The sequence below is a fragment of the Haliotis rubra genome, unplaced genomic scaffold, assembly GCF_003918875.1.
Source record: "Haliotis rubra isolate DU_JTF1 unplaced genomic scaffold, ASM391887v1 Scf710, whole genome shotgun sequence".
In the NCBI taxonomy this organism is placed as follows: domain Eukaryota; kingdom Metazoa; phylum Mollusca; class Gastropoda; order Lepetellida; family Haliotidae; genus Haliotis; species Haliotis rubra.
Window position 1 is genome coordinate 463,044 of NW_025767425.1, and position 12,737 is coordinate 475,780.

General features: G+C 41.6%; 1 protein-coding gene across 4 annotated transcripts in view; it reads left to right on the plus strand.

Moving 5' to 3' along the window:
• LOC124259160 (SNF-related serine/threonine-protein kinase-like) overlaps positions 1-9,030 on the plus strand; it is a 46,797-nt gene extending 37,767 nt beyond the window's left edge. For all 4 annotated transcript variants that reach the window (XM_046693253.1, XM_046693254.1, XM_046693255.1 and 1 more), the window contains one exon: positions 188-9,030. In XM_046693253.1, the coding sequence (XP_046549209.1) occupies positions 188-1,559 (1,372 nt within the window). In that variant the 3' untranslated portion in view covers positions 1,560-9,030. The remainder of the gene's footprint in view (positions 1-187) is intronic.
• Positions 9,031-12,737: the final 3,707 nt, after the last annotated feature.

The following is a 12,737-nucleotide window of genomic DNA, read 5'->3' on the forward strand; positions in this document are numbered from 1 at the left end:
ATTTCTGTTCATTTCCAGTATATATATATGTTTTAGGATAATACCAATCATTGGTGTGAGGATAGTGAATCATGTCATAAGCACAGTCTACCATGATGTTTGAAGGGGGAGATTGGTATTTTGTGACAGTGATGTTCTGCATGTCTCTAAATTGTTGATTGTAAGGTTTCTGTTATGTTATTTTCAGAGTGCAAACAGAGCCATCTGATCCCAAGGATGCATTGAAGCCAACGTACGTGCAGTCACTGGTGTCTCCTCCCGGCACCCATCCCTCCCCGTCTGCATCCCCCAAGCATAATGCAGTCAGCCCTGAGAAGCACTACAGGATGAGGAAGTGTAGTCTGATCAAGGAGGAGTCCCAGGATTCACAGGAGGATGGCTCGGACATGGATGTGGAGGAGTCTGGGATGATGAAGCCCATTGTGTCCTGTGAAAGTTTGGAGAGTATGGTCTCAGTGTCACATTGCCAGCAGAGCTCATCATTGGAGTCCATTTCGAGGCAGTCCACATCCCAGTCGATGCCATCGCAGCAGACGACATCCAAGCAGGTGGTGCCGCAGGTGACTGTGACAAAGCAACCGTCTGTTCAGCAGACGTCTTCGACAGGAAAAGAACTTGGTTCGACCCGATGGCCGTTGAAGTCTGTGAACAGCTCTCCACAACTCCTTAATCAGATTTTTGAGGAAAATGAATCTGATGAAGAAGAGGACTTTGTCCCCCAGAAGTTACACTCACCCCGTACATTTGTCAGCAGCATGGCATCACCTGAAATCCTGCGTAAGTATGAGCAGCGGAAGAAACGCCGTGGAGCAGGTCAACGAGGTACAAGCTGTAGCAGTTCAGATGCCAGTGATACTGATGATACCGAGGGCAGGTCACGCAAGGATAAGTTGAAGCATAAGTTTGTCCATCGCCGTGACAGCAGTGACCATTCTAGTGATACCGATGGGCCAGGTGGACATGGGGGAAACATGGGAGGTGGGGCACGCTTCAGTGGAGGAGGGGGTTCATCCAGAGGATCTCATGGGGGTAACCGCAAAGATTCAGGGAAGAAAGACAACTCTGGCAACCAAGGCTCGAAAGGTCAGGGGAGCCAGGGTTCCAAGCAGAATCAAGCAAACACCAGCAATGGGGCAGAACTGAATCTGAAAGCACTGACCAAGAAGTTGAGTCAGCTAAGTGTGAACTCTCTGTCATCTATGTCTAGTGTAGGGAGTGTTGGCAATGGGAATTGTGCCACATCTGCCTCATCAACGGCTCAGTGGACGATAGGTAATACTCCAATACAATACATAGGGCGTACAGACTCGGAGCTATATGTCGAAGCCAAGTCCCTTCAGTTCAGTGAGCTCTCAGAGTACACCGACCATGACCTTGGAGACAGGTCGTCAGTATGTTCATCAGATTGTGTTCTGATGCAGCGTAAAGGTCACCGAGCACGCTCCAAGATCACAACTGACATCAACAGCAACGGTGTGCCGCCAAGCTACTGTAAGCCAGGAGGGGCTCAACAACTATCTGTGATGAAAGTCGAGTCAAAATGTTGTTCTGTAGTTTGAAGTTTCTTGTTATGTAGATAGTAAATGTTAAGGTTTTTGTGGCCAAGAGAATGTACATTTTGTATGTAATGTATAGTTAAAATGTTTGCAGAAATGCAGGACCTGACGTGTTCACAAAGAATACGACAACAGGCGAGTGAGGCTTCCACAAGCTTATCTTGTCATGAGTCATTGTAGCAGAATGTCAAAGGATGGTACATCTACTACCAAAGTTGATCATATGGGAGAAATTTTGATTGGTTTGCAACATGTTTAATTAGCATTTTGTGTCCTTATTCTGTTCCCTTACAACAACAATTCTGGCTTTGATATCGTAATCTTTCCAAAGTAATGTCTTTGCTGCATCTGTTGTACAAACTGCATCCTGTTTTCATGTACCATCTTATCATTTTGGGGATCCAAGCTAACCAACATTGGTGTTTTAAATTGATGAGAGCCAAATGTTTTATTGTATGTTTGTGTGTTAAAGTATCTGATCGGGAGTCGGCTAAGATTGTCGTACTTTGTCATCCCCCATGTCCAAAGCTCTTTCAAAGTGCTACTTTTATGTCCTGAAATGCAATATACTCATAATTATACACTGAACTTTTAACATGGGTTTAGGCCATAATAGACTGACTGGTTGTTTTAACAATATTTTATGACTAGACAATTTTACAGCATTTTATCTGACAGCAATTGGTATTTGACCTGAACATATGTAGTGTTTCTCACATACAGGGAAACATGTACAAGTCAAACTACAATTGTACATGGTGATAGAGACTGTCCACCCATCCTGGAAGTAAATGTGTAGCCTTAGTAAATTATTCAACAGTATGCTGTATCTGAGTGTAGCTTAGGCTGCATGCTAGACTGTGTCTGTAGTCTGAGGAAGAGGTTGTGTGGACAGGTTCTATCGCTGATGTATTGTGTCTTTCATGCATGTCTGGGTGTGTTGATGCAGTCAGTCAATGTGCAGGTGCCAATACCAATGTGATAGTCCCTGTAACTATAGTATTGTGTAGGGAGGGCTCTGAGGTTGTCAGAGAAACCTGTGCCATCAGTGCAGTCCTGTATCAAAAGCACTGTCTGGCATTGTAACAAGTCACCCTTATAAGTAACTATGATAACTGTGTATAGTAGCTCCAGTAATCCATTACTGTAAGACACCTTGCATTCAAGAATTATATCCTTCTTCATGCAAAGGTGGTTCGGTTGTATGATGCGCTGCAATCTTGTATCTCTAGGGCTCTCCAGAAACCCTGGTCAGGGGTCCGAATGCTGGTTTCCCCTGATTAGGTTACTAGGTTTGTATCCCTAAGGGCTCTCTAGTATGCTAGATCAAAGGTCTGAATGCTGGTTAACCCTGGTTAGGTTTCTACTGGCAAACAAGGATAAGTTGAGCACCGACCTGACAATTGACTTGTATGAGCATGTATGAGTGCCGCCCACTGGCCCTTGCCATTGGTAGCGAAGGGGCTCCGGGTTGTCCGCGATCAAGTGTAGTGCGATGGGTGAAGTGCGTGGCCTGTCTCAGCAAATGACAGCTACACACGGAATCAATTTCATTGTCATGCAATGCACGTACACTAGCCTACACCTGCTCTACCTTTTACAAACCAAATGGGTTTGCTCATTGCCGTGCACTGCCTACTTCTCGTAAACGTGTTCTCTGTGCCGGTCCAACTGATCCTTGTTTGCCAGTAGGTTTGTATCCCAAGGGTTCTCCAGAAATCTGGATCAAGGTTTGCACCATACATATCCTCGTTGGTTTAACCAAAGTCGTAAATGCCTGAGAGCTGCAGCACTTTAGGCTTTCTTTCAAAATTAAGCCGACATGCTAACAGAAACAGAATAATGTTTAAAGCAGTGCAAAACCAAACTGACTCACTCACTTGTATATGCAGGCGTGTAAGTGTGTTTTTATTCTCCATATTATCATTGTATGTAAACTATATTTGTTGAGTAGAAGCCAATTATCTAAATCGCTCTCAGCTTGATTACTGGACTTAGATAATTTAGATAGTTGGCTTCTACTCAACAAATATCGTCTACACGCAATGATAATATGGAGAATAAAAACACACTTACACGCCTGCATATACAAGTGAGTGAGTTTGGTTTGGCACTGCTTTAAACATTATTCTGTTTAAATTGTAGCATGTCGGCTTGATTTGGAATACATTAGTATCTGGAGAATCAATGTGTCCCTTGATGTGGATATGAGAGACCTGTGTGACTTGTTACAGCCTCAGTTGCCAGCTGTATCTGAGACTGTATTGAAGGGACACAGTGTTCCCTGCAGCAACCTAGCCTGACCCTGTTCGTGTCGCTGTGCATAATTAACTGAATCCTGCTGTCAGTTTACCATCTCACTGTTTGTCACACTATTGTCTGAGCTTCTTCTGATGTGTAAAACTAGTCCTGGATTCTTCCCAGATTGTACAGAATCCAGTTACTTCTCCTGCAGCAGGCACATAATGTAAGCTGAGACAGTGTAGTTGTAATAACTTGTAAGAATTATTGTAACAAGTGGACTATTGGTCCATTCTTCTTAGGAAAAGGATAAGCAATATACAAAAAAAACTGCATTAACTTAAACGATGATGAAACATCAGCAGCTCCCAATCAGCACCTTTGGCCAATATCAGCTTTTAGCTGCAACTATGGCTAAGTTGATATATTTGTGATGTACCAACGGCGATGACTTAACGAGGTCTCACTATTCTAAGACAAAGTTCTGTCTATTTAAGACTAGAACCATTGAAGTTTCTCAAATGGTATAATTTACTGGTCAACATACTATAGTATTATATATCATTCATCTATTTAAACGACCCTTTCCTCATTACTAAACCTACATGTTAGTAAAACTAAGACTAAAACTGACAGATAAACCATTAAAGAACCTTTGTCTAGTCATATATGACTTTCAAGGATATTATCAACCTGTTTCCATTCACTGCCATGATTGTGACCGACCTTGAAGAATGAAGATACATGCTTTTCTTCTGCTAATACCACTACCTAGATACTAACCACTTGTAGATCTTGTTACATATGTATATAGAGGAGAGGATATCTAATATATTGACTTGTTGAAGTAGTGCTGTATGTGGTGTATGTGGTGTGAAGTCTTCCCCAGTCTGTGTCTTGACACACAATGGGTGTGTCAGGCTCTTGTTTACCTTGTCACATTATCACATAGAACTTTGTCAGGAAACTACTAGTTGCAGTGTCTGTCAGTTTTGTGTGTCTGTGAATAGCTTCTTGAAAAACTGATACTTTGTGACATAACTTGTCTTGCAGTAAAAGTCTTTGTGTTGACTGTTACATGAATCAACCAGTTGTTGCTACCTACTCGAACAACTGTATTACTTGTCTAATCTGTGAAAAAAATACAACTCGTACCCTCTTTCTTAAATAGTTGAAACGAAGGTAACGTAATCGGATGATAGTGAAAGTGTCTACGTAGCCAATGTAGTATCTTTGAGGGGCGATGTAAATTGTAATCACAGCAGAAGTACATAATTACCTGTATGTATATTGTACTTTAGTGGAGGTGTTGTGCTCCAACAGAAGCATTTTATCAGCTCAGGGGGATATTATGGTATTGTAGAGAACAGCTGGATCTGTTTCATAGCATTCAACTTGACCATGCTGCAGGGTTTGTATTGATCTGCAGTTTGGTTTTCGTGCTTGTGAACAGGGTACAACTGGGTGCCATAGCACAAAGCCATCTCAGCAAGAAGTTGATCGTAAGTACCATACTTTAACATTGACCTACGATCATAGCGAGAAGTTGATCGTATATCCCATACTCTAACATTGACTTACGATCATAGCCCAAAGTTGATCGTAAGTCCAGTACCTTAACATTGACCTACGATCATAACGCGAAGTTGATCGTAAATCCCATGCCTTAACATTGACCTACAATCATAGCACTAAGGTTAGTTTGTACAACAGCACCCTAGGCGTATTTGGTCCAAGTATGTAGAAGGTGATTCATTCTTGATATCTGGATGGAAACATCGCATAAATGAACAGCTCTTGGACTTAAGACATTGCTAATTTAAGCTGAAGACTGAGGATGCACGTAGTGTAATGACTAATGACTATTTACACAATGATACAGGTTGTGCTAGTTTACATGTTGGTATTTATGTAGTCAGCCTCACTAAATCACAATCACTGTTTGTGAATCCCCAAGATCATCACTTTAATTGTAGTAGCTGTTGTAACCAGCACCACTCTGATGACTTCCTCATGTTCTGCTGAACACATGCATAAACAGCTTGGCTCATTTATCAAAATATAACATAAATCACCTCACACATAAAGTCGACAACAATTAAACGTCCAAATATGCTATAGTTTACTTTCGAAGTAGCTTATTAAGTGAGCTTTCGGGAACTTTGCGTGATCAATTTATGATTACACCTAATCTTCCACAGCTATGAATATTAAGCATGAAACACATAATTATAGTCATACTGCAGGTCTTCTCTCTGACTGACGGGTTGCAACAACTAAAGCAACATTATTTCCTGATATCAATTTGTCCTTCCATTACGAGTAAGTTGTCTACTTTGTTGCATTGGTGTTAGAGCTTATGCTTCCTATCTCTATGATGAAGTGATATTTGTGAAGTTGTGTAAATGTTCTGTGTAACCTCAATGCTGGCGTTGAGGCTTGTAGTTGCTGTAAACCTGTGTTTCACCATGGTTCTGTGTTGCCAAGGTTATGTTACTGTGGATTAGTGCATGTACATAGTTCACATAAACGACAAAAGGTGTCATTGTCTGTGAAGGGTTGTCTCCCTTGTCATGTGTTATAGTGGATACAGTGTAATCTTATTTATTTTGGTAGTTTGTGTAATCATTTTCATCACTTGTACGATTCATGTTATGTTCAAAAGTCTGTCACTGATACTGATGAAACATGTCATACGAGGGGCATTGCTGTATTAGCATTCTGGAGCTGTTGTTTACATATAACAGCTGTAACACTCTAATCAGGGTCACTGCCACCCCTCTACAGTGTTTTGTTGCATGTTGTGTGTACCTTACACAGCAATGTTACTGTAGCCATGTGTTATGTTAATCATTACACTTACTTATCCTTAATTCTATTTTGAATTCAACAAATGTGTGCATCATGAAAATGTTGCCTGTCTACAGACCAACAAGACAAGTCCTGAAAGCATTGTGTAGATATCCCTGAATCATATTCCACATGTGGGTTTCTTGGAGGTAAGCAAGGTTTTAAGGGATGTTTCACCTTGCATTTCTCATAACTAATCGTATGTCACCAAGTTTAGTTTTCCTATATTTTGTACCTTGTATGTCAAGTGGTCATCTGTCAAAGTTGTTGCTCTAACAACCAAATAAGCATATTGTGCTTAAAAATATACAATAGGTGCATACATGGTCATGGTCATGTTTAGTTTACAGTGGGCAACGAAAATGCATAAACATGATGACCATACAGCTAGAGAAAACTTTCATGAAAACTACACCAGACTTCCCCTAAAGATCTTTTGCAATGATTGTATTAAAAATTAGTGTCATCTGGACAAAAAAGACATTGGTGGAACATATTGACAAACAATGTTTGGCCTTGTTGAAGATCAATCTTTGCAGATAGTTATCCTGTGGAACTAAGCAACAGAATGAACTAATGCATAGCGATTAGTATGTGTTATGTGAAAATATATCTCAGACATATTACGGGGTTTCAGTTTGGGAAGCTGCTGAAAGGCTGATAAATGTTCATAAGCTTCAGGGACTTCTGCTCAGGACAAAAGGACCAATGAGGAGGGCTTAAAGTGTTTTTATCTCTTGGATAAATGTTATATAGATGTGTAAGCAGTTGTGCTGGATTCTGTCTAAAAACTGCCATCAGCTGGTCTTGTATCTCGATCATAATAAGAAACAACACTGTTTCAATATATGATAATGGGTAATTGTCCTGAACCTTTATGTATAATGTTACATTGTTGTACAAAGCTCCTGTGTGTTGCTGTTATGGGTAAAGTCCCGCATGTTATGTACATTGACCTGTGTATATAGACCTGTACGTTTTCTGCAGCCCAGCACTGGCTATGCTCATGCATGAGCTATTGAAGAGTTATGTAAGGCAGCATGTGGACCGCAAAGGAGGGAGGGAGGTTGGGTAGAGGAGCTATATATATGTGCCAAACAATGGGATTGGGACTGTTTCCTGCAAGCTTGGAGAATGGGAGGACTTTGCAGTAGGTTCTCACCTGCTTGCAATTCTGGTTTATCACAGGTTGTAGTTAGTTCTGAACTTCCACAAGCCCGTGTTCAAATGGATGTAGTTGTGACATGTTGTATTTGGGAGTACACTTTCTCAGTAAAGTACAGATTCTTGTACTTTTGTTGGGTTGAATCCCATCTGGGATTCGACCCACACCCTCAGTCAGGCACCTGATCCCCAGCACACAAAGTCAGGCACTTAACCCGCTCAACCAGTAAGTTAGTTCTGACTGACTGTTTGGATGGGTGTTGTTTGTTCTGAGTTTCTCAGAAGCATGAGCTCATTTGATGAATTTGGTTACACCTGAATCTTCCATCCATGCTATAGGGGTTTGTGGTGGTTAAGCAATTCTCATCATGATATCAGTATTGTGGGTTGTCCAGTTGATTCAGGCTTTCGAGATTAACGTGGATTAGCGTGCATTTAGTCCCAACCACAGACACTTACAATGGTGGATGTACTTGGTTCAGGACTTCAATAAAACGGGAGGGTATGGGTCAAATCAGCCCTCACACAAGCTTGCAGGTTGATTTGGTCAAGATGGTCAACATCTTCAATGCATAATTGTACAGCTAATACTGAGTCATGGGTTGAGCAATGGCTATGAAGGGGTCAAGTATGTTAGACTGTCCATCGTCTGTGATAGGGAATAGCTCCAGAACAGGTGTTGAGGCATTCAGAAAGAAAGTCTGTGACAAGATTACTCCTTAGGAACTGTTCCTCAACTGAAGGTTGAAGCAGGAATCCTAATAAATCTTGAACATCAAAGTGTACAGAGTGACAAGTTCCTGCATCTTGAGGGCAAAGGTAGTCACTAATCAGCATCTATGGATATCTTTGACAAGACTGAATTCATCAGACATGTCCACAAGGCCTGGTGTCATTTTAACCATGTAATGTATGCTACACTGAGTGTTTATCATTCTTTGTAATAAACCTTTTATTCCTAACAGTGTTACCAGATTATCGTCTGTGATGTTTCTACACAAACTGTGGTTAGGTTCTTACAGTTAGGTGTCTATTTGAGAAAACATTTTAACCCTTACAGTGTTAGAGAACATTGCTTGTGTCTAACCTGTCATTTTATCCCTAGCTGTGGTACAGTTATCCTACTCAAGCCCACTCATTTAACTAACGGAACATTTTATCATTAGCAGCCCTCTACTGTGTACAGGCAATTGTGAATAAAAGCTGTGTCAGAACCTTTCACCTGACTTTTTATTTATTTAAAACAAAAAGACACAACATGCTTTGGTGATCCTTTTCCCATGAACTCTGAAAGAATTTGATCCTCCGCTGATTAGCAATGTTGATCATCTGGCGGTGTATATCTGAACTCTTCCCAATGACATCAGTGATCTGTTTGATTGGTAGATATGGGAAACACCCACTTGGAGTCTAGTTCAGAATAAAGTAGAGTACATAATGTTTGCCCTTGCACTATGTTTGGGTTGAAAGATGATTGATCATACCCGGACACGAGCCCTTGCTCATGCTTTCAATCACGGGTTTCCGGACTTCCTTTGAGGTGGACGTGCAGCAGATAGAATATTGAGGACGGCAACAAAATGGTAATTAAATATTTTTGTTTATGCAGCAAGTACAGTACGTACACACAATTTAACAGTTAACTGTTTTAATTAACACATATCCCCAGCAACACCATCGTCTGAACGTGTTGACGTCACAGGGTTGGTTTGTTTAACACCGCACTCCGCAATATTCCAGCTATGTGGCGGCGTCTGTAAACAATCGAGTCTGGACCATACAATCCAGTGATCAACACCATGAGCATCACTGCGCAATTGGGAACCGATGACATGTCAACCAGGTCAGCGGGCCTGACCACCCGATCCCGTTAGTCGCCGCTTTCGACAAGCATGGGCTGCTTCACGGGTGTCTTTATGAATCACATCAGTCCCTAACACCATTGTTTCTAGTAACGAGCTCTCCTCAATGAATCTTAACTTCTGTAAGTATTCGTCCTTGGTGAAAAGGTGACTAGAGGGAAGGATATTGGTGTGCCAGTTTTGAAGATGGCTCTTGATTTATCTCACTTATATGATGAAAGCTGACAAATGCATCACTTGCTTGATAACGATGTTAGCTACATAACCGAAACGTCGCTCATATTATTAGTAATAAAGAAGTTGTATATCCATAGCACTGTCCCCTGTGTTCATCGCACAACTTCTAAACGCCACTCAATGAAGCTGACAAATGCTAACAACCAAAACGTATCACAACACAAGCAGCACCTGAAAGTAGTTTGGGAAATCACATGGTCGCTTACCCAGTATTCAGACGACAGAGGCCATAGGGAAATTTCTTAAACCTCCAGGGACCCGAGTGTCGTTCAGTAACATCTGACCCGTCACATCCAATCGATGGTCATTTTATCACTGTACTCTGAGGTCCGAATTCCACGTATTTCGAGTGTCATAAACAACTGACTGCCAAGAAGGCAGCGATTTATCGTTAAAGGTTGTGACGCTATGAAAAGGTAGATTCAAGACTGTCCCGGAGATTATTATCCCAGGAATTCATGGCAGTTACGAATGAAGTCAGAAAACCTGCACATGTATAACTTGATCGATTGTTGTTAACTCAACAAAATTCGAGATACACGACGGCGATCTGTGAAGACTCGAGTGAGCAGGAAACAATCCAGTAACAACTGGAATACAATGACATGGTTCAACCAGACCAGAGGCGGTGGTGAGATAGCCAAGTGGTTAAAGCGTTCGCTCCTCACGCCAAAGACCCAGGTTCAATTGCCCAGTTGGGTACAATTTGTGAAGCCCATTTCTGGTGTTCCCCGCCGTGATATTACTGGAATATTGCTAAAACTCACTCACCCACTCAACCAGGCGAGCATGGGTGAAAATCAGTTCTCAACTGTATCACCAAACGATGTAGAAAGAGAATCTGTAAGGTTGCCCGTTGATGATGATATTGTATGGCATGCAAAGACTTATGTAATGATATTCTTTCTGAAATATAGACCATATATTTTCATAAGTACATGGTTAAACACATGCTGTGAAATAACTGCCCTTTGTATTTTCAAAACATCAAATTATGTATTTCTCTATCCTTATAAGGGGAAAGCCGCCGCCAGTATCAGAAACCGCTGTCAGAAGACCCATAATAATAATAGTAATAGTCCGCGCATATGGCGCTCATATCCAGGCACATTGCCTGCTTACGGCGCTACGTACATTACTAACCCCGGTCATAGGACACTATCGTACTTCCCGATACCTTCTCAACTACCCCTGGGGATAATACAGCCATGCTGCCTGTTAGGCGCAATGAACTAAACACACACATTGTCAGCACATCCTCACGGGTGGGTGAACTGAGACAATGTGGATGTAAGTATCTTGTCCAAGGATACTACTCAAATGGGGACCCGAACCTAGTTGCCTCCGCCAGGGATCGAACCCGGGCCTTCAGCGTGATAGGCAGACGCCTTACCGCTGGATTATTGCGCTCCACACAGGTGTTTAGAAAGTTTTATATCTTGACATGTGACAAAACCAACATTTCGCTATACGGAAGTTAAATTTGTCCACTATATGTGCAACCACAATGATTAAACAGGCTAAGTATTGCTTGTGATATGTAGGCCAACCTCTTGTTTGACACAAAGAGGTGAAGTGAGGTGAAATTGGGTTTTACGTCGTACTTGAGAATATTTCGCTCATATGACGACGTGCATGCGTGTGTATGTGTATGTGCGGCTGCTTGTACTAGTCCAGACTTAAGCTGGTTTTATAGTGCTAGCCCACTGAGATACCATACCGCAGTGAAGCATGAATACCGCACTCAGACACAATATACTGACTCCGAGCCGACCAGTCCTTGTTGTACCCATTAATGCCGAGCGCCAGGCAGGGACCAACAAGTACCATATTTTAACGTCTTTTGGTATGACGTAGTCGGGGATCGAACCCACGACCTTCCGCTCTCCGGGCTGACGCTCTAACCACTACACCACGGAGGCGGTCTTGACACAAAGAGGTAAAGCATGGGTTAAATTTGTGCTTGTAGGCGACATCACGACTCCGACACATACAATTCCGGATAGAAATCATAACATTATTTTTATTATTTCCACATAAAGGAATCAATCTCGAACCATCTTACTAGCAAACTAACACTCGTACATGTTGGCTTCATACATGTAATGGTGCTGTAAGATTTGAATTTTTATACTAAGTATATGCCGACTACAATGATGTTCTATTTACCATGAACAACAGTGAATATTTATACAGCATATTTGAAATAGTTCATGGACGATAAGGCGGACAGAGCTGTCCAGTGCTACTTAATGATCGACGTAAATATTACCCTAGTGAAAGTAGTCCTAGCCCGAAATGACAGCTGTCTCAAACAGGCTGATGACCCCGGTTGATAAAACATTCAAACTGCGATGAAAACTGAATTTAAGACGCAGGAAAATCAGGACACTTATTGACGGTGAAGGTTTATCTTTTGTTATCGACTATAAATCTTCGCAGCACGAAGAACCAGTGATAAGAAAATCTCATTGGATCTACTGACGTGAAATTTATACTAAATATGATGATGTACCTGAATACCCACCTGTAGGCATCGGGCCTCAAACTTGCTGTTCACCCGGCAATAAACTACTTCCGCACTTCAGTTACCTGCAATAACGTTCAACTAAATCATGGGTAGATTATGCGTAGCTGATCAGTAAACACGCACCTTGGAATTACGAGACACCTAGAACACGCTTTGGATAAATGATATTATTATAACATTATAGAATATCTCTCGTATATATACCACAAAGAGGACACGTGGTCTAATGTCCGGCGAAGGACATTATGAGTGACCAGAAGTAGACCACTTATTCTGATACACGCGGTAGGCGTCGAG